We start from the raw sequence: 22735 nt of genomic DNA, 5'->3' as shown, positions 1-22735 counted from the left end.
GTCCTGCGCTGAACCTGACCTCTTCTCTCGAACTACAGGAGATGCACCTGATGCCGTCTGTCTGCACTTCTGCCTGGGCTTCAGGACAGATTTGGGGCTCCACAGCTGGGGCCATTTCCTGAATCTCAGCACACCACATCAGAGACTGTAAATGCTAACCCTGGTCCCCCACCCCATGACCTTGATGAGCTAACCCTGCCTTTGGCATCAACATACACTCCACCCAGGGAACCCAACCAAGCACGGCTGCCTCTCCCAGGCACCGCATACTGTTGGAAACCTGCACAGGACTCTTGACTGCCAAGCCCACCCATGGAGACAGCAAGACAATTGCACTCCTGTCACTTACCTGCCCTGTGACCTTGGACATGGCAATTACATATCTGACTCATTAGTTCTCTCATCTGTGAAACAAACTCAATAGCATCAACTTCACAGAGATATTGTAAGGATTAGATGAAAAAATATATGTAGGGCAAATAAGATGAATGATAATAATAACAAACACAAAATAATAATGACTGCTTATTGAGTAACTAGTGTAACCAGCATCCTTATCAATACTTGAAGTCATTGAGTCTTACAGAGGGCTATACAATTTGTATGCAAAATATTGATGACTGGTAAAAATAACAGTAAAAAGTAGCCAACATATATTGAGTGTTTTCCACCTGCCAGACACTGTTCTAAGTATTTCATGTGGGTTATAGGACTTAATCTCCAAAACAGACTTATGAGATTGGTACTAGTATTAGTCCCATTTTACAGATACGAACATTGAGGCTCAAAGATGGTAGTAAGTCCCCCAGAGCTCTAGTATAAGCAGTGACACTGCTTGTTATACTAGTTACTCAATAAGCAGTCATTATTATTTTGTGTTTGTTATTATTATCATTCATCTTATTTGCCCTACATATGGGATAGTTACCTCCGGCTCTCATTATACTTAATTTATCCTGTGGTAAATCATCTCCAAGGAAGACTCCTTTTGTCCCCAGTGACCTGTATCTCCCAATATTCACACCTTTGAATCTGGACTGGGCTTTTAGCCAATAGAACATAGTTCAGGTGATGCTCTCTGACTTCCAAAGCTGAGTTGTGAGAAGTCTTACAGCTTCCTTTTGGTCTCAGAGAACTGTTTTGCAGAGCTGATAAGCAGAACACCCTCTGCCTTCCACCCGAGTATACAGATCCCAGCATGCCTTGAAACAAAGGTCTCACTAACCATATTTGGCTTTTCACTATAGTTTATAGCTAAACATCTCTTTCAAGTAGTAACAAAATAATGTATTTTAATTTACTTTTAATCTTTTCAGTCACCATTTATACACCCTGTGGGTGGAGGTGGAAGAGGTTATAGGGTGATAAATGGTGAGTGAAAAAAAAATATTTATTGATCTTGGGTACATTAGTTAACTGTCTATGCTTCAGTTCCCTTATCTATAAAATAAGAATAGTAAGAGAGTAAGAATTCCTAGGTTCAAGGTTGCAGTAAGGGGCAAGGTAGTTAGTTGATATGTAACACATAGAATAGTGCCTAACATTTAGAACACATATACTAAGTGACAACTCTCTCTCTTTCCCTCTCTCTCCAACCCCCACCCTCTTAGTATCTCTTCCACTATCGTTTAACGGAGGCAGGCATTTTAAATTTTAAAACCTTAATTCTCACACTTAACCTGAAGGCAAGTGTTATTATAATGGCATATTGCAGATGAGGTGAAGGACTTACATAAAGCCTGTTGGCTGATAAATGATGAAGCCAGGATGTGGACTGCATCTGCGTGTGGCTATAGCTCTTTCCCTCTCCCACCCAGCCTCCACCATGTCACCTGTCTGCCACTCAAGTGAAAATCCCTCTGACACGCATGGTAGTGACAGCATCTGCTTGCTGGACTCGTCCCCCACAGAGTCTGGCACACAGACAAAGCGCACCCTAGCAATCAGTTCATGTACAGATTCCAGCTGGCTCGGCTCAGGTGGCCCAAGATCCCCTGGGTTAGCACCTCTGTCTGACAGTGCTCCAAGGCAAGGAGGTATCCTGCCTGCTGGTGTGAGAAATGCTCGTTAAAGCCTTAGATTCAGATGTTAGGAAGCAGCCCCCAACCAGCAAGGAGGTGCAGCTTCAGATGGACCAGCACAGGCCAAGTTTCTGTGCCCCGTCTTCCCCAGTACCCAGGATTCAATACCCCTTAAATGAGTGTAATTGAGACACTGGCCCAGGTGGAATTCCAGACATCCTCTCCAGGTGCATGGATGAGGGATGGTATGATTCGGGCAAGTTTTCTCACCTCAGGAGGAGAGAAGGCAAGGCTGCGAGCTCCTTCTTTAAAGGTCCTGGTGGAGACAGGACACCTCAAGGTGTCGACAGCAGACTGCTTGCACAGGAAGTGGGCCTCTGTGCTCAGAAAAGTGAAGGGACTTGCTCAGGGGTCACAGAGCTTGCTAATGGTAGGACATGATCTCAAATTCAGCCCCCTGATTTTTTCTAGCATTCTTCCATCGCCCGAAGCTGTCCCTCCTTCCTCCCTCCGCATGCCTGTAGCTCCTCTCCTGGAGCTCCTGAGCCTTCCCTATACCTGGCATGCCCTGGGTGCTCTGTGCTCTGCCTGGGCCTTCTTCTCACTTTTTATTAATGTCTTCCCAGCATCTTTGGGCCTTTGGACCCTTCACTTCATACTCTAAAGTGACAGCCAGCAACACTAAGGCATATCTTTTGCAAACCTGGTCATGATGACCCTTTTCTACCAGATGTGCATTCAGTGTGCTCAGTCCTGGGGATGCAAGGTTTCTTTACCTAAGGATCTTAGCAAAAGCCAGATGGTGTTTATGCTGCATTATATCTCCCCACAATTCATACATTCAAGTCCTCACCCCAGTACCTCAGAATGCGACTCTGTTTAGAGACAGAGTCTTCAAAGATGTCAGTGAAGTTAAACAAGGTCACTGAAGTAAGCCCTCATTCAACAGGATGGGTGTCCTTAGAAGAAGAGGCAGTTAGGACACATATACCCACACAGAGGGATGGCCATGTGAACACAGGGAGAAGACACCCACCAAAGAGAGGCCTCAGGAGAAGCCAACCCTGCCAACACCTCCATCTCAGACTTCCAGCCTCTGGAGCCATGAGGGAATCAGTATGCCCTTTAAACCACTCAGTATGTGGTACTTCGCTAGGTCAGCCCTAGCAAGCCCTGTATATGGAGCTTTCCTGATTGCCAGCAGAACTCCTCACTCCTGTAAAACACATTGTTCACAGTACTGTGTCCTGTGGTCATTTATGAGTCTCTCCAAGTGCCCGCTGCAGGTCACAGGACAGGCACTGGAGGGATCTAAGTGGAATCTACTTCGGACACTCACTCATGGTGGCTGCTGTGGCATCTGTTGCAGATGACAAGGAAACCATTTTGAGATGGAACCTCTTTCCCAGCCCTGGTTCTGCAGCATGGCAGCAAGTGAGCAATGGCCAGAGAAATCCTTTCTGATTCACAATATAATTATCACATGCTCTGTGCAAAGCAATGGGCTCAGACTTGAAAGGAGTAAAGAAAACAGGGATGAGCACAAGCAAGTGTAGAAGAAAGAGGTTTGATAACAGGAAAAGACAAGAAAATATGCTGACCAAGGCAGGGCTTTTAGGTTCATGGGATTTAAAAATAAGGAGCCTTCTGTACTGGCTGGTACAATCTGGGAAGACTTCATGAAAGAGGCAGCATTTGCCCTGAGTAAAAATGGGTGTGTGGATGGGGGTGTTTGGGATGCTTACACAAGCAGAGTGATTTTTAAATTGTGCCCATAGAGCATGGGGATTAAGAACACGGTATTTAGATTCACAGAGTCAGGGTATCTTGTCTCTTCCTCTTATGTTAGGGTTTCCACACCCCAGCACCACTGACTTCCAACCTTGCTGCAGGGGCCACCCTGAGCAATAGCACCTCCACCCCTGATAAAGACAATAAGACATGTCCTCAGACAGTTCTAAATGGAAACAAATTACCTCCCATTGAGAACCACTGACTTTCACACTATAGTTTTGACCAATCACTTCACTTCCCTGAGCTTCAGTTTTACGGCCTCTGTGCAGGGGGTAACACTCCTGTATATTGATATGTGGCTGACACAGAATCTCCTCAGTGACTGTGACTTAGCCTCAATCCTTTTAAGAGCAGATCTCTTTTCAAATGACATTGAATGTGCAACCTCCAAATATGAGGTGAATGAGAGAGAGCACAGCTGCTTCAGCTGAAGCAGAGTGGAGAGTAACCAAACCTGTGTTCTGCTCTTCGCGGTGCCTGCGTGGAAACCCTCAAGCCACAGCCACAGAAAAACCCAGACACAGTTAGCTCCTAAATGCCATGAGAGAAGGAACCTGAAAGACCTGGATGTGAATCCCAGCTCCTTCCCCGTGGGCCCTGTGTGAAAGATACGCCCTGTCTGGCTTGCCTGTCTGGCAAATGCTGTCTGGCTTGTTTGCCCTGTGTTCGCCATTCATCAGCACACCTGGTACATCAAAGGCAGGGCTGGGACTAGAGTGAGGCAAATGAAGCATCTGAGCATTTAAGGAGGTGCTCACTCTCAGGTGAGGACCCTGCACTCACAGGACCCAGCCACGGTATGCCCCCTTAAATATTTCATGGCAGGTGCCTTACTTGCTTCACTCTACTCCTGCCTGACCAAAGGACCTCGGTAAACAGTTGACTGATTAATTAGGTAAGCCAGTTTCTTCACCCTTACGATGGTGATCCTAACGGTCTGCTTTTTCAAGTACTTTTAAATTGAAAGAGAAAATGCATTTTAAGCAACCAGAATAATTTCCTATAGCAGTCAGTTAGTTCCCTTCCTCAGTCAGATGGATCAGACACAACACAGAGGCTGAAAGTCCAGGGTATAGTTAGGAAACAGTGAGAAATCCATTGTTTCAGTGCAGCCAGAGCCAGCAGGGGAGAAGCCAGAGACGGTCCAGAAAACTGTCCATCTGGACACGCCCAAATGCATCACCGGCATCGCATTTCCCCCTGCAGCAAGCAAATGCAAGCTAGTAACAGGTCCGAGCCTGCAGAGGCAGTAGACAGTCAGCACTTACCTCTCTCTAGGCAGCTGGTGGTTGGGATTGTGGCGGCAGCGGACGCTGAGGCCGAAGAGCTTGCGGGCGGTGCGTTGGATCTTCTGCCTCTGGGCCTCCATGGAGCTCTGTAGGAGCTTGTAGCGGTTCTGCAGGTCCCAGTCGTTGCCCCAGTGCTGATGGATGCTCCCAATGGTCAGGAAGTGGTTGCTGGGGAGACGCTTCATAAACGATTTAAACTCATCTAGTGGGAGACAAAGGCCAGGGGAGAAGGGCTGAGCATGACAGCCCCAGCTGAGGTGGCCCACCAACCACCAAAGCAGGCCTGCAAATAAAACTAACTTGCGAGAGGCCCATGAACATGGCACTGGCCTGCTCCGCTCCCAGAAGGGAGTGCAGGGGCCCCTGTGCTTTCCAGGAAGGTCTTAGACTTGGCTGCTATAGGAGTGAACCTGCATCCTGTGCAAGACAGGGCTTCCCAAACTTCTGTCCTCTGAATGCCAACTGGACAACAAGATTCACTATCACTTGGATGTATATTTACTCAGCAGCAATTAAACACAATTTTTATCCAGTTCTATGGTACACGGAAAACCATGATCACATGTTTTCAGTAGAATGGGAGCTGTAAAAATAAGTAGGACAAAAACAATGTTCATAAATTCTGGCCAGTTATTATTACCTGCTACCTGACCAGACCCCTGTACCTGCTCTCACTTTGAAATACAGAAGTAGCAAGGGATAGAGAGATGTTAAGGACACATCTGTACCAACTAAAACATTCTTTGATGTATTCTTCAGGTCTGACAGAGAACTGAAATGGATCAACACCCCTCCTGTGTGACCCAGGCTTACAGGAAGTTGTATGCTCATGACGTCTTATGTCATGTCCCACTTTGGAAAACTACAGCTTAAGAGACGGGCACAAACCCTTGAGTCTCCTGGGGGAAGGTTTCTGCTTCTGTGGTGCTCAGTTTCCAAGTGTCAGCCTGTGCTACAACTTGACACAGACTTAGAAATTATCTGGGTCAGCTGTCTCCTTCTGCTTATAGGGAAACTGAAACACAAAGCGAGAAATGACTTTCTGAAGGTAGAACAACCCATGGGCGCCAAGAGGCGGGGCTGAAACCGGAGCTGCTGTTTTCCGATCTAATTCTCACTGGTCTACTCGGCCATGTCCCCCTTCAGCTAGTGGGGAAATTAAAAGAATTAAGAGGTTAATCATTTCATAGGTGAAAATGATTAGATTATGCAGATAATAAAATGCACATGTACATGGATCTTGAGCCCAATATTTTCACTTTATGTTCTAAAACCTACAAGGAAATTTCAGGTACCTTAGGCATTCATTTTACTTTTAAAAAATGCTTACAAAGTTCTCAATAAGCTCCAGCTTCAGTCTTAAACACCTAGACCTATGAGGTGGGAACTTTTAGTACCCCCTTTTCTAGAAACTCGGACACAGAGAAGTAGATTAACTTGCCAAGGTCACACAGCCACTGATGACAGAACTCTAGGCTGGCTCTGAATCGGATGCTCTTACTTAGCATGTTACATTTACTTTCAACCCAAAAAAGAAAATCAATGTATTGGGGGGAAAATAAAAGGGGCTGAAAACATACGCACAGGAAAACTGCCTCTGACTCCCTGAGAATTGAGGCACCTCATTACTGACAGTCAGACATGCACATGCCTGCAGACTGTGCCTCACCCACCCAGCAGCTGGGCGACCATTAATCTCTTGACGCTTCAGTTTCCCCATCTGTCAAGCAAGGACAGTAGCATCTAATTCAAATGTTGAAACAGTGACACAGGACTGTCTCTGCCTAAATAGTTACTGAAATACAGAAAGTGCTCAATGGATGGCAGCAGAAGGTTGAGAGGGTGACACAGGGCTGCGTGGTGGGGACATTCAGTGAAAAGGCTGCAGGCAGGGGGCCAGCCCAGACGCTGCTGCTCCTGTGGAACACACACGTGCAGACGGCTCCGCTGACCTTGGAGGTCACGGCCCTTCCCATGAACCCGAATTTGGGTCAGATAAGAATACATAATTTAAAAGTTAAAGTGATTAAGAATTGGCCAAAAATGTCCATTTGTTTTTTTTCCCCATAAGATGGCTCTAGTAGCACTTAGCTGTCTTTAACTTCATTTTAAACAACTTTGTTAGATTGTATTGTGACAGCTGTATTATCAGCGTGCATTTAGAAAATACTTATGAAAGTTGGTGAATTTTTGTGTAGCCACTTTAATATTGAGGATGGGAGAAAATACATATTTCCAGCATATTAAGCTTTATTATTTTAAGAAGGGTAAAAACACCACTGAAACACAAAGAAAGGTTTGTGCAGTATATGGAGAAGGTGCTATGACTGATCAAATGTGTCAAAAGTGGTTTGCAAAGTTTCATGCTGGAGATTTCTCTCTCGATGATGCTCCATGGTTGGTTAGACCAGCTGAAGTTGATAGCCATCAAATCAAGACATTAATTGAGAACAATCAATGTTCCACCATGTGGGAGATAGGCGACATACTCAAAATACTGAAATCAATAAAGTTATTGGTGAAAATGAAAAATGTGTCTTTTATTTTATGGAAAAAGAAACTAAACGGGCTTTTTGGCCAACCCAATACTTTCTTGACTAAAAGTGGAGGGGTCCTCTCCCAATAAGGATAAGCAGCCCCCCATTTGTGCATGTGAACTTGGTCCTATTTATTTGACCACCAAACTGTGGAGCCACCAAAGAATCTATGGCTTTTACATGTAGCTGGTCATAAATCCCTCCAAATTACCTGGTGCTGAAATAACATGGAGGAAAGTACTCATGCACACGCTGCAAAGATGTGTATGGATGGGTGGATTTGTCTTAATGGATAAAAACATGTCAAATGCATAAGTACTGGGTATCTCAAGTAAATGTGTGCTCCTCTGGGGAGAAAGCATGGCACCAATAATTTCCATGAACTATTGAGCTTACTTTGCAAAATCTCAGCCCATCAGCATCCCACCCACCCACCCAAAGCAGTTATTTCCCTTAGGAATAAGGACCACATGCTCAAGACCCTTATTGCTTGTGTGCATGGCTTTGCATTCTTTTCTGCTTTTTAGCAATGGGGAGAATCTCTTGCAAAAGCATTTCATCAAACGCTTCCTTTGTTTGAGGCCAAATAATCACCACAATACATTTCCATTCTGAACCTCTGGCTTTTATGCATTCCTAGGATTTTAAATGGACTAATGGGTGCAGATTCTTAAGGCATCCACAGTTCCACTGGAGCTGCATGACCTTTTAAGAGCAGAATCACTGATGCATCGTGTGCGCTGGTTGGGGACTTGGAGTTCATGGAAACCAGTAGTTTTCAAATACAGCTCAACAGAGCTCAGCTTTTATCTCTGCTACACAGTAGCTCCAAGGTATGATTTTGTTTGATCAAAAGGGTTTTTGGCTACATATTTGAATAAATTCAAGAATTAAACACATAAACATGTCCTCTCATTTATCAGATGAGGGAACTGAGGACTGAGGGTAAAGTGGAATTAATAAGGTACAAAAGCTGCTGTGAGCACTGGGTCTGGAATCAGGGATTCCATTACCGACTCCATCATTTACTATGTAACCCTGGGGAAGACACTGGGTCTTGGCGCCCTCCCTCCTCTATAATCCAGCAACACCATTACTTACTCTAATGCAGTTCTTGTAATAGATTTAAGGAATATAAAGTTGTTTTTAAAACAGTAATGCTCTCTATATATGCCCATTTATTTAACAGATATCCAAGCACATTCTTTAGGCCATTATTTGGCATCCCTTCACAGAAGTCTCAAGGATTCCCAAGCTTTTCATGTTCAAACTGAACACACAGTTTTCTTTCCAAACTGTGCAGGGTGTTCTAGCTCCGTGAATGGTACCCACATCCATCAAAGTGTCTGACAAACAGACCTAAAAGGAGTTCTTGGATCTCAGCTCACTCTTTCTTTACAAGTCCTGCTAGTTCTCCCCTGTAACTAGCTGAGCACCACTGCACGTTTCTCCGTTGGACTCCCTTTGCCATTGCCCTAACCTACGTCACAAGGCATCTCTGTCTCGGCGCCTGGGAATGGCCTGCCGCTGGTTGGCTCACACTCACCCTTCGATCTCTGCACGACAGCCAGACACTCAGACCCTGCTCTTCCTCAGGGTGGCCTCCCTGACCCTCCTGACCACGTCAACCTCCTGCTCTGTGTGATGGGCTCACAGTAGCTTCCCATTCTTCAGACATGATTAAAATGTCAGTTATCTGCATGGTGACGTGAGTAATACTTGGTTTTCCCATTAACTAGAAGCTGCAGGAGGGCTGAGATCCAACTTTGCACCTCACCCACTTCATGGCCTTAGGTGACAGACTTTCTTCCTCTGAGCCATGAAAAGCAGGAAATAGCTCAGTGACCTGAGCAGTGACTTCTAGTTTTGACAGTCTGTGAATTCTTTGGGTATCTATATGAACATCGACATGTATATGTCTATATACATATATAGATTTACATATGTGTGTGTGTTTGTTGATCTAGAGAGACTGACAGACTTGGGAAATAATACAAATATGTTTAACTCTCCATCACCCAGAGGCTTCCTATGTGCAGTGTGGCATTACTCTTTCTGTCTCCTGGGTTCAACAAAGATAATACATCACAGGACCACAAACCTGATTACACTATTCATTATCTCACTCAGTGCCCTACCCCATGACAGCTACTAGACCCTGCTCTGGACTCTCCAAAGTGAAAATGGGTGGTGGGTGGGTGTCAGTCACTGGTCCCTCCCAGCAGCCTAATCCCAGTCGGACAATTTCCTTTCCTGGACTTGGCTCAGGGCCATTCATACAGCAGGAACATGTCAGGCTCCCCACCTGAGTTCTCCAGGTCCTTGTAAGCTTCGGCCCAAGACTTGGCCATGTTGGCCAGCGTGTACTCCATGATCTGGATGTCGGTGATGGGGCAGTTGCACTGGGGAAACTCCTCCGCACACTGGCATCGGCACTGGCTGTTCTGGCACACATACTCCCCCTCGCCGTTGCACATGATGTAGCTCAGGGCTGACTGGACAAACTTCTCTTGCAGGTACTGAGGGAAGATGATCTGCAGACCTATTTGAGAATAGCAAGAAGAGGAAACAGAGGGGTTTAAGAAGGTGTTTCATTAACAGCTTCAAAAGGTGACGGGTAGGAATCGGAAGCTGCTAGCTTTCACCCTGTGTACTGTAACCAAAATATCTTGGAGCCTGCCTACATCCAGTCAGGTCATAATTGGTGAGGCTTCCAGTAGCATTGCTTCTACTTCAACTTATCAGGTCCTGACCTTGGCCGTCTCTGAAATGCATACTCTGTTCTGTTACACTAAGACCAGGGTCTGGTATATATCTTTTCTATTTTAAGAGAAAATCCTTATTGGAAAACACAAGATCATTGTTTATTTTTTTGTATTTCCTTCATTTCTTTCCTTTTCCTTTCTTCAAATATTTATGAACCCTATTTATGAAGCACAAGTCCTGAGCTAGGCAGTAGGTCTACAGAGATAAAAAAAAGAAGATAAAAAAAGACACGCTCACAGCCCTTGGGGAGTTTGCAATGTAATCAGCAGGGATAGACAGAGACACACATCATCATAACACAGCTTTATAGACCCGAAGCGGAGACGGCCCTGGGAGGCAACGGGCAGCCGAAGACTGCAAATAACATGGCTTGGAGAGCAGGGAAACCATTGTAGAGGAGACGGTGTTTGGACTGGTCGAAAAGTAAATAAGAAATCATCTTGTAAAAGGAACAGGAGGAATATTCTGAAGAGAGGAACCGCAAGAACAAAGACATAATGTATCTGTGAATGCAATGAACTCGGATGGGTGGGGGTGCCTTCTGTAGGAGAACAGGTATTAGAAAGGAGCAGATACCAGAGTGCAAAGAGCTTAACTCTAAGGAATTTGAACTTCATTCTCTGGATAATGGGGATACTTTGGTAAATTTCAAGGGTAAGAATAAAATGTCAAGAGCAATATAATTTCGTTAGATCACTGTATCAAAAACATATCAGTGGTAAATGATACCAGAGACACTTAATTTTCTTTCTTTCTTTCTTTTTTTTTTTTAACATGAAGAAGCCAGGGAGCACAGAGAGAAGGTGACCAGCAAGTTGTTGGCTATGAGTACTCTTTACCACCTCTCATGATCTTTTCTCTATACTTGAACTTATCGAAGTCTTAATCCTCAGAGCCAATGATGGAGAAGGGTTTATCTGGGCATGAGCTCTCCTCCTGTGCCCTTGAAATGTCAGCATAGCCTCTGGTGCCCAGACAGTAAGACAACTCGGAGTTAAATTAGTTCATTAATGTACTTTCACCTGGGACTTTCTCTCTACTTCATTTGGAGCTGCTAACAGTTTTAGCCACCAATGCATATGAGCTTAATGGTTTTACTACCCACTGTGCAAAAGAGAACTGTTGTATGGATTAATTTTTTTTTTTTTTTATCATTCATGCTTCAGGGACATTCCCAACCCTACTCATCAGGGATTTGCTGAATAAACTCAGCATTTCTTTCATTCTCTGCTTCCCATTTGTCTTTCTAGATTTTTATCTTTCCTTCTCTTGCCTTCAAATTATTTTTAAAAAGCAAAGCTCCATCATTTCAACTTGTGTTCCTGTGGCATCTCAAAAAGACTATTGGAGAGAGGCATTGTGGTATTGAAGCTGGGGCCTTCAAGCATGCCATGAGGCTGAAGACCACAATGAGGCAGCCAAAAACTGGGCATCGCTAGAGTCAGCCTCCTCCCTCACTATTTGAGTCATCTCAAACAACTTATTCTACCTTTCTGAGACCCTACTTTCTTTTCCATAACATGAAAATACTTTTAGTACTTACATCAGAAGATTGTGGGGAGGACTAAGTGCAAGAATTTCTGCAAAATGTCTAAAACAGTTCCTGGCATATAGCAAGTAGATGTTAATTATCCCTTTTGTAGATGATGTGATAATGGTACTCCTCTGATTAAAGTTTCTTAAAGTTTCAACAGAATCTACAGAATGCATGAACAATAGCTGTGGGTATTTAATCGGAAGAAAATGACACTCAGAAGGCAGTCTTTAGATATTTAGAGAGATTTCACAAGAAGCAGGGTTTAGCATTCTAGGCCTGTTGAACCAGCAGTGGTGGGAGGGCTATTCAGGAAGGTGTATCCTATGTGAACGTGCATGAAAGGCGTTCTAGCAGATAGAGCTGCACAACTTGGGCAGTGGGCCTCTGCGAGCCTGGGTCAGGGCCACACTGATGAGCACGGGTCCTCATAAATTTGAGTAGCTGCTCGGAAGGGCTTGCTGTATAGGGATATAATATCAAAAGGTGGGCAAAACAAGTCAAATCAAGCAGAAAAGTTTCTTCTAAACTAAGTCTACAATTCTTTCTGAGTATGCATTATTGAGTCATTTTATCTGTATCACAATTTGCACTTCCAAAGCAAAACTTATTTTTAGCTGATTCCTATCCCCTATAGGCATCTGAGTCTATGGATTGGGGTTGAGTTTCTGTTGCTTAAAGGAATTCTATAGACTATGCCCGCAGTCCTATTTTTCTAGCTTGCTCATCATTTTCTTTCTCCCTTTTGTAGGGGATAAAATATTCTATTCTTGGTCCCAGCCCAAAAGGAATTTGGGGAGAGCATTTTTAGAAAATTGCGTCAAACCATTTCTCTGTTTGGCAAGGATACAAAAGGCAGTATTACCTACCCCATTTAATGCAATGGAAAACAGATGAAGTTTTGAGTTGGGGGGCTTGTGGGAGAAGCTGAAATGCAAAACTGACTGCTCTTTAAAAATGGAAACTCAGAACACGTGAGCTGTCTCTGAGGCTGAATCTCCTGGGCAAATTTGAAAGAGAATAATGAAGACATAGCAATTAAAAAGCACTTTTCTGCAAAATGTCATTACTGTTTTAAAGTTACATAACCATTTCTACAGCAGCGGAGGTTCACAGAGCAGTCACCGCCAGAGCCATGGCTCCTGATGACCTGCGTCCAACAAAGAGACCCATTGCTGACCTCCTAGATGGGCGCCTGAATCCGGCAGGCTTCAATGGGAGCCATAAATAATTTGGAGGGGGATTTGGCCTCTGGAACCACTGCTTGAAAGATATACAGCTGCTGGCTAGGTTGGAATATTCTGTCCCCACAGTTCCCAAAGACACATACACACAGAGAAAGGAAAACTGAGAAAATGAGGGAGAGAAAGAGAGAAAAAGGCCACTGTTATTGCCAAGCATATAAATTTTGCTTCACAAAACCCAGGAAGGCAATAGTTGAGAGTTGCATTTGAACACCAATTCACCCACGCTAAACATATGGAATATTTTCCCCTCAATCTCATTATACTTTGGGAAAAAAATCTTGTTATACTTTAAAATGGAATGTTTCAGTGTTCCGCAGAGTGCGTGGGCAATGTAGATGTGGGAACACCCACGTCGCCTTCTCTTTTCCTGCCTTTGCCCCACTCTCCTTAGTCCTTCCTCCCACCTCGCGTTCAACACATACACCTCACAGTGTTTTCTGTATTTTCCAGTCTGAAATAGGATTTTTTCTTCTCTCCAGCACACAGTGAAATAGCTGTTTTCTGGTCCCCCTCCTTCCTCTCATCTCCTAACATTCTCTTCCTTATGCAGAACACACCAGGCATCCTGTCCTTTTCCAGTACCTCCATGTGCCGGTCATATCCTCCCCACAGTCTCTGCACTTATCCTTCCCTGCGCCTAGAATACTCTTTTCCCGGACTCTGCCTTCAGCATTTTCCTGCATTCCAGCCTTCCCAGACCACCCATGTTAAAATGCCTCTCTATCTTCTTCCTAAGATTCATTACTTACTGAAATTATCTTATTAGATTGCTTTCATGTTTATTTTTCCATCTCCCCCATTAGAGGGGGAGCTTTAGGGAGCAGGGCCTTGCCTTTCCATTACAGGCCTGAGTATAAGTTAAGGCCAAGCCCAGTGTAGGGTACATGAACTCATTTGGCAAATGGAAAAAAAAAAAAAAAAGCTATCCTATGTTTTATCCCAACGGAAAAACAAGTTGTCCCATTAGATTTAGAAGATAGAATTGAAAAGCTAGGTGATCTGCCCAAAGCCCCAGAGCTAAAGTAACAGACTCAGAACCCAAATCTAGGAATTCCAGCTGAGTCTTGAAACACAGGAGGGTTCTCCCACCTCTCCAGTGGGCAAGTGTGAAAACTGAGACAAAATCCTGGCTTAGCGTTCCTGCAGTTGCTCTGGTGCAGAGCGGCCTTCTGGGAGTGTTGTAGGCTCTCTAAACTCGGGTTTCTTGCCTGTGAAATTAAAAACTCCAATAACCACCTTCTAGGGCTGTTATGAGGAGTCACTGAGGCCGAGAAAAGGCATAAACACCACTTAAACAAGAGCCTGGTTGTCATGGGCTGAATGTGTGCACCCTCCCCCCCCCCCAAATTCATTATGTTGAAACTCTACCCCCTAGTATTAGGAGGTGGGGCCATTGGGAGTTGATTAGTTCATGAGGGTGGGCCTCCCTGATAGGATTAGTGCCTTTATAAGAAGAGAAAGAGACAGGATCTCTCCCTCCCTCTCTTCTTCCTTCTTTCTATCCTTCCTTTTTTTTTTTTTTTTAACCTCTCTTCCCCCTTCTTTCCACACATATTGCTTAAACCCTATTATGTGCCAGACACCCCTGCCATGGACACCAGGGTGAATGAGGCAGGCAACTCTCTGCCTTTGCGGGACTTACAGCGTAGGAAGGAGACAGATGTATAACTAACCAAGATGCCTGGATGCAGTGAGAACAGTGCTCTACTAGAAGCACAAAGCTGCTGGGGGAACAAGAGGAAGAACAGCTAACCTAGAATAGAGTGGGGGTGGTCAAAGAGGCTCTCCTACAAGGAGAAGCCTTTAGGCTGAGACCCGATGTATTAACAGGAATCAGGGGATGAAAGATCCACAGGAAAAATAGACTAGAAAATGAAAACACCATAGGCAAAGGTCTCAGGCAGTGGAACTTCCAACTAAGAACTGACTTAATAATCTCCTTCTTTTCTGATTAAAGTTCATCATTTTTTTGTTTGTTTGTTTATTTACTTGCTTCCAAATTCTCTAGAGAAGTGAATACAAAGTTCTGGGGCCTCAGAGAAGATCACAATTCTGAAGGGAAAAAATGATATAGAGCACAGATCTATCAGCTCATTAGATGAACGGCAACAGAAGTCAAGGATCCTTGTTCTTCACAGGCAGGAAATATACCTGAGATTGGAGGAGTGCGCAGGGAAGGCTCACTGTATTGCTGAGTTTCAACCATTGGGGGAGGGGGGTGCCGCAAAAGTAACAAGAACTTTCAGGATTGCTGAAGGATTCCTGGAGACCTCCAATAACATTGTCAATACTATTACTACCTAAAGCAAGCACCTGTTTTCGGTGACTGTTCTCAGTGAGGCCTGGGAATATGAAACAGCTAGAAAAGAAGACCCGATCAACAAAAGCTAAAGGTACTTCTGAGATCTGGAGATTCTAGTCCAACCTTCCTCTCTGACCATGATCCTGCTCGTTTGCTGGTAAGAACTCAGCCTCCTCCTCCTTCCTTCAACAAGGTATGTGAGGAATTGTTGAAGCAGATGCACCCTACCTTCTAAAGAAACAGAGGGGCTACTTGGAGATTCAAAACTAAGGCACAAAATTTTAAAATAACAGACAAAAACGTAACTGATAATTCAATCATAAAAAGTATCACCACGTCTGGTACATAGTAGCAGATGATGTTTGAGAAACATATTTTAAATACTGAATGCCAGTGATCTATTATGGAGATGAAAGAAAAGAAGCCTGGAGACAGAAATTATGGAAGACTTGGTGATACGTGTGGGATGTGGGCAGAGCCTTGAAACCTTAGCATGACCTTGAATAGACCAAGGGCCGAGGGCTTACTGTGAGTAAAGATTACTTACTGTGTGAATACCTGGATCAGTCAAAGTCTTGTTCAAAGCAAAGATCATGTATTTTTGTTTTTTTCTCAGCTTTATTTTAGTTCATATCCTAATTGCTTAGCATATTACTATTTTTTGATGGACTCACTCTTTTCTGACCTACTTCATTAGATATTAAATGCATGATCTCATATAGTGCTAAGAGGAAGGGGGGAAATCCAGGTTAGGTTCTATTTTGGTTGAATATCATTTTTCCTATCCTGTGCTTGCATCAGAATGTGGCTTCCTGTAGATACCTCTGAGTCCTATAGGAGTCCCAGCTGTTGTCTTGTACCTGCTAAGTTCTGCTTGTTAAGTTCAGTCTATTTCTGAAAAGCACGAGGTAGGGAAAACAACAAGGACTGCACCTTTTGCTAAAAGTCCTCCTGATCCCCTTCCTTGTGAAAGCCTTGTGATTTCAGACTGGCAGATAGAGGACTTTATGGCTCCAACAGCCATTCTGAACTCCAGCGTAATGAAGGCATGCAGGTCAATTACCCATCTGTTTGTGTTTCTATTGCTGTGAGTTACGGTATCCATCGCTGACAGCTCATTGGAGTGGAATGAAAATAAGACAATAATTCACCGGGTGAAACTGTGCAGAAAGGGCAAAAAGGCTATGATCTCATTCAGAAGTTCAGCCCTGTCTCGGAGATGGGTCATTTGCTCTCTGGGAAATAAAGAAAGGCAGCTACCTGGGGGAAGAGCGGGTGCGTTCTGGCTCCCTCTTCTGGAGAGAGTAACCTTTTCTGTTCCAAGGTATTGTCATCTATTCTGTAGGATCTTAGGAGTAGACTTGGAGCCCTTGGATGAAAGATCCATTTTCACTATCAGAAGTTCTGAGGTTCGATGACATGGAATGCTTCAGTAGGTAGAGAACTCCTTCCTCAGCAGAATTTGAAGGCTGACACAATAAGAATGTTTTAAAGAACCCAAGGTCCAAATGGCACATGGTAGATTGGCTTGTCATTAACTCATATTCATTGGCCCTACCTGCAGTGTCCTCCCTTTGAAAACACTGCATGGCTCTGCCCTGAACTCAGGTGAGTTTACATGACATGTTTTGGCCAATCAAATGGTGGTGGAAGTGATGTATGCAACTTCCAAAATGAAGTAAGAAGAACCAACACGTGGGTTCATTGGTTTGTCTTTCCCCATCCCCACGGGAACAGCAATGTTCCATATTGAGGGCACCAGATGGGTGGAATCACCATGGACTGTGACCATGTCGTAGCATCAGGAAAAGAAGCATCTCCTTTTGCCAACCACTGACATTCAGGGACTCTTTGTGAGCACAGCATAACATGGTCTACACTGGCAGACACAGGAGTGGGAAAACTATGACCTAGGTGCCCACTTATCCCACCACCAGTTTTTGTAAATTAATTGTATGGCAGCCCAGCCACAGAGATCTAACTATTGCCTAAAGCTGCTTTCACATTACTATGAAAGAGATGAGTATTTGCAACAGCAACTGAGGGAGGCCCACAAATCCTAAGGCCATCTGGCTCTTTTCTGAAAAAAGTTTGCCAGCCCCTGAACGGATTGCTCATTAAGAGTCTTTCAACTTTGATTTTCTACGAGTCTACTCTGTACCACACCATTCATTCATTTATTAAGCAAAGATCAATCAGTGACCATGTGTCAGACACTCTTCTGGGCTCTGGAGAAGAGACTGGAAACTGGACACAAAATCCTTGCGCTCACGGAACTTACCTTTTGGTGAGGGAGATCCACAATGAAAGAGAACACATAAAAAGGGAGCGGGGTTTATACTGACAAAGGTATGAGGGGTGGGGAACTTCTACATGACAATTTTAACTTTAAAAAAAAGAGAAAATGGTCTAAACTATGAAATCGCCAAGGATAAAAAGGTAAACATACTTTTATAATTACATTTCATACAATTTATACATGAAGGATGCCTTTGAGCTTCAAAAAGAGGTTGATTCCATTTAAGCAAAAGTTTCTTCATAGAATGCATGATAAAATCCAAACCTGACACCCAGAAGACTCTGTGTGGCCTGATCCTAGATCAGCAGATGTCTCCAAGTTCTTCCCTAACCTGGCTCCCTTGCTTTGCCACTGACTCTGTCCTCATGGGCCAAGTTCCCTCCTATTCAAATGTTGGCCTAGCTGTTACTAACTGCATGACCTTGGGGAGTTAAGTCCAAGAGGCTTGACTGTTCTAATTCTCAATTTGCTCATTAAAGCTTCTGTTGTAGTGCTGGAGTCAAAATTAAATGAACAATTTTATATTTTGATTGTGGTGTATCTTGATTATATGATTGAATATGTTTGTCAAATCACAGAACCCGTTCACCTCAAAAGGGTAAATTGTTTTGGATGTAAATTAGACCTCATGAATTGGAAAATGAAATTAATTACATGACACATGTTAGATTCCTAGTACATGACCATTGTTCAACTAATAGCATTTCCTCATCTGTTTTCTGTGCTTTCCCTGGAGGCCTTTGGCAATCTCAGGCATCCCCCTGTCGGTACCCTGAAGCACCCTGCACATAGCTCAGATTTTACCAGAACACTGGCCACATCGTGCTATGTATATCTATGTTCATGTTCCTCCTGGTGTGTGAGCTCCCGGAGTGGAAAAGGCAATGCCTTGTTTATCTCCATTTCCCAGTCACCTAGGGCACCAGTAAATGTGTCTGAAGAAAGATGAACGTACACAGATCACACTGCAGAGAGGACTGGTTCCCTACTCTGTGCCCAGCATGCCCCACCTCTCTCTGGAGCCACCCCTCCTTCATGAGCAGGACCTGATATCTTTCCCAACATCACAGCTGGAAACCTGAAGCTATATTAACTTCAGCACAGCAGTGAGAGACAGGTGTTCAGATGATACAAAAGGACCTGACCACTAATTTCAGCGCATATTTGTTTTTTATCCATAGCTATAAATCATGATTCTTGGGGACTACAGTTATTTTTAAAAATATTTCTCTGCATTCTTTCCAAGATACCAAACATAGTGCTAGATCCTAGTAGGTATGCAAAAATAAAACCACTCAATTCAGCAATTATTTGGAAAGACCTTTTCCTCATTACTTTATTAAGTTGAGTGTTTTCCTAGATGCTATAGATATGGAAAGTGAATTAAGACGTGATTTCTGACCTCACGAGTCCAGGGGATAGGAATGAATCCAAATGGTATGTATAGTCAGGCATTAGCCAAGTTGTATACCACAGAAACATAAATCTGTAAATGTACCCAGAATCAAATACAGTCAGGAAACTGTATTTAATCCACCTCTTTAGACTCATAGTCCACATTTGCACAGTTAAGGTACTTATAAGGCCTGCAGTAAGTAAGTGAGTGTGGATTATGCCATTTAATCCAGTGCTTCAGGAGCATCAAGCTTTTGTCGAGTTACTGTGTGCAAATAAATAACCCCAGAATCTCGGTGGCTTTTAATCACAAAGGTTTGTTTACTGCTCATGTTTCATGTTGGCTGGGCTTTGACTCCTTCCCCAGAAGTCTTCTCCTATTAGGATCTGGGCTGAAGGAGCAGCCTTCCTCAGGCAGATGCCATTCAGATAACAGAGAGAAAATCAAAAGCCAAGGTAATATCTGAAGTGTCTGCTAAGATGAGGCATGCATCTTGTCCTTTCACATTCCATTGGCCAAAGCAAATCCTATGGCCAAGTCCAATGTCAACTAGCTGAGAAGTGTGCATCTTCCACAGGACAGCACCACCAGTTACATAGCAACACCCTGGCAGCTACCTGAGGGGAAGCCAAGAGTGCAAGCATGTGAACTACCACAGAATAAGCTTGTTGTGCCAAATCTTTTTTAAAGAATTGAATTATCATATTCTTCAGCAATTTCACTCTTAAGGTATATACCCAAAAGATTTGTAGACAGGTATTCAGACAAAACCATGCACACAGACGATCATAAGAGCAATGTTCATAATATTCACAAAGGTGAAAGCAACCTCAATGTCCACCATCTTATGACTGGTAACCAAAATGTGGCACAACCATAAAGTGAAATTTAAGTTAGCCATGAAAAAATGAAGTACTGATATGTGTTACAACATGGATGAACCTTGAAAACATTTTGTTAAAGAAGCCAGACAATAAAAACACATATTGTATTATTTCATTTATAGGAAATATCCAGAATGAGCAAATCCATAGAGACAGAAAGCAGATTAGTACTTGCCAGAGGCTGAATAAAGGGAGGAATGGGGAATGATTGCTTAATGGACACAGAATTTCCATTTGGGGTGGCAATAAAGGTCTGGGATTAAATAGTGATGATAGTTGCACAACAGTGCGAATATACTTAATGCCACTGAACTGTGCATTTTACAATGGTTAAATAAGCTTTATGTTATATATATTTTACCGCAATATAAACTAAAAGATTCAAAACAAATTGATTTGACAGTTCAAATAAATTTCAATCAGTAGCTATTTGTTGAGTACCTACTAAGAACGAAACACAGAACTAAGAATAAGTAGATAATGAACAAGTAAAAAAGGATATGGTTTCTTCTCTCAAGTCTTTTAATTACAATTTAGTAGCAAATATGCACAACTGTGCACATAAGACAAGGTGGAATGCATTGATAATATAATAAAGGCACATGGAAACTGCTGTTTGCAGTGCCAAAGGAGAGCTTCTTTCTGACTGAGATGATTTGGGGAAGTGGGGAATAAGGATTGACTTAACAATCTTAAAAAATATACTGGTACCATATCTATCAGAGTCAATGAATTAACTTCCACAAGTGCTTTATTTCAGTTTTTGGCATCTTGGTGCCTGGTTTCTGCACAATCAATGAGCTCAATGAGGAACTGATGGAACACGGTTATTAAAGGAGATCATATCACCACACTGACCACTTACTATGCAGGATCTCCCTGCCAAGTACTCAGCCAAGACTTCATTGAAGATATGGCCTCAAATGACCTCACACCAAGAGGTAAGTCCCCTGAGATCCCTCCTCTCAACACCAGCCTATACCCCATCAGAATTTCCACCTCTTTGTACAAGTCTAAGTCTTGAGTCACCAATTGATTCCAGATTTCTCCAGGTTAGATGCAGCACTTTCTATAGCCCTGTACACCCCCAGAATGTTGAAAGACCTCACTAATTGTCTGTTATAAAGGCATTTGATCTGTCCCAGTTCTGGATCCTTTGGAGAATATGAGAATAGCTATGGAAATGGAATACCTAGCCACATATACAAGTTGGCATGTAATTTTAGGAAAATTTCAGAGTTTCTGAAGTAACTAGCAGAACCTATAACCCTTTCTCTAATAAAAACTATGATTATGATTTATATGTTCCAGGTCGATAAACAATATAGTATACAGTCTAAGAGCACCAGCGTTGAGTGGGCCTGGGTTCAAATTCTTGCTTTGCTGCCTACAAGATAGTTAAGTTCTGGGAGCCTCAATTTTGAAATCTGGAAAATAGACCTCTGTTGAGGTATACATGAGACACTAATATTAAAACACGAGGTCTATACCTGGCATGTGAGAATTATCCAGTAAATTGTAGCTATGATGATTATTTTTTACCAGCCCCTTGGTTTTTTGGTCAGAGGCTTTCTACATATTTTTCTATTTAAATAAAAAATAATGGCTCCAAGGCAGAGGTGTTTTTACTCCTGTTCTACAGATTACAAGTCCCAAAGAAGCTCAAAGACTTAATTAACCAGTCCAAACTCTTATCACTACCCAATGTGCTCTCCTGAACCTCCCCATTCTGTTTGTTTTCTGGTTGAGTCTTTAACTGACATTTCAATCCACTCTTCAAGAGGAACTCTACTTTTCCTTCTGATGACACAGAGAACGGAGTACTCCTTGGCTCATAAAGGAAAACCAATAGCTGGGTGGAAGCCAGCAACCCCATTGGCATGGAGGTGTTGCTCTTTTATCCAACAGAGGGAATCACGGGAAGGCAGAAATGAGAATTCCCATCAATGCCTCCCAGGCCCCTGCTAATGAGGCGGGAAGGACCTTTGTCATAAACCACTGACTGCAACCCTGGGCTGATTCTAAGGAGGACTCATCCCATGGTGCACTGGCCACAGTCACTGAGTGGTCCGCTCTGGGATCAAAAGGCCACATGCAGTAACAGGAGTGTAGGAGAGGCAGGGACTTATGAAAGAGAGACTTGATCATGTCCTGTTCCCTCTTCCTCTACTACTACAGTCAGGCAGGGACGTATTACCATTCTACCCTCATCTAGAATGTGTTGTACTGATTCAGAGCTCCTCCAGAGAACAGCAGTAGCCTTAGGAGCCCAGGTGACTAAGAATTAAAAGCTGGAGGACCTTGGCAAAGATATTTTACCTTTCTGAGCCTAAGCTGCGTCATCTGTATAATGGGGAAGATAAACCCTATCCTCTTCATTAGTTGGGAGGGACAAATTGGCTAGTGGATATCAACACATGTCTAAGAAGAAGCAGCAGCTCAAAAAGTGTTCTTTCTGAACAGTTCTATGCTCTCTGTTCCTTTCTATCTCTCGTTGCAAGATGATGTTGAAGATAATCATCTTCACTCCATCTGTGGTGTCTAGCTACTGAGGAAAGAGACTGTTTGTGTCACTTCTCTCCCTGGGCCTCCTCCTCTTACTCCTTCCTCTCCTCTCCCTCTCTCCCCTCCCTCTCTTCCTTTCCTCTATCCTTTTTCCTGCTTTC

General features: G+C 43.4%; 1 protein-coding gene across 6 annotated transcripts in view; it reads right to left on the bottom strand.

Moving 5' to 3' along the window:
• Positions 1 to 22735, bottom strand: part of BRINP1 (BMP/retinoic acid inducible neural specific 1) — a 491421-nt gene that overhangs the window by 22340 nt on the left and 446346 nt on the right. For all 6 annotated transcript variants that reach the window (XM_053656104.1, XM_053656101.1, XM_053656105.1 and 3 more), the window contains 2 exons: positions 9947 to 10183; positions 5084 to 5306 (listed from right to left, as the gene is read on the bottom strand). In XM_053656104.1, coding sequence (XP_053512079.1) covers positions 5084 to 5306; positions 9947 to 10183 — 460 coding nt within the window. The remainder of the gene's footprint in view (positions 1 to 5083; positions 5307 to 9946; positions 10184 to 22735) is intronic.

This window comes from Artibeus jamaicensis, unplaced genomic scaffold (genome assembly GCF_021234435.1).
Source record: "Artibeus jamaicensis isolate MK-2021 breed Jamaican fruit bat unplaced genomic scaffold, CSHL_Jam_final scaffold_1964, whole genome shotgun sequence".
Classification (NCBI taxonomy): domain Eukaryota; kingdom Metazoa; phylum Chordata; class Mammalia; order Chiroptera; family Phyllostomidae; genus Artibeus; species Artibeus jamaicensis.
Note: the sequence above shows the minus strand (reverse complement) of the source record. Positions and strands in the feature narration are given on the sequence as shown.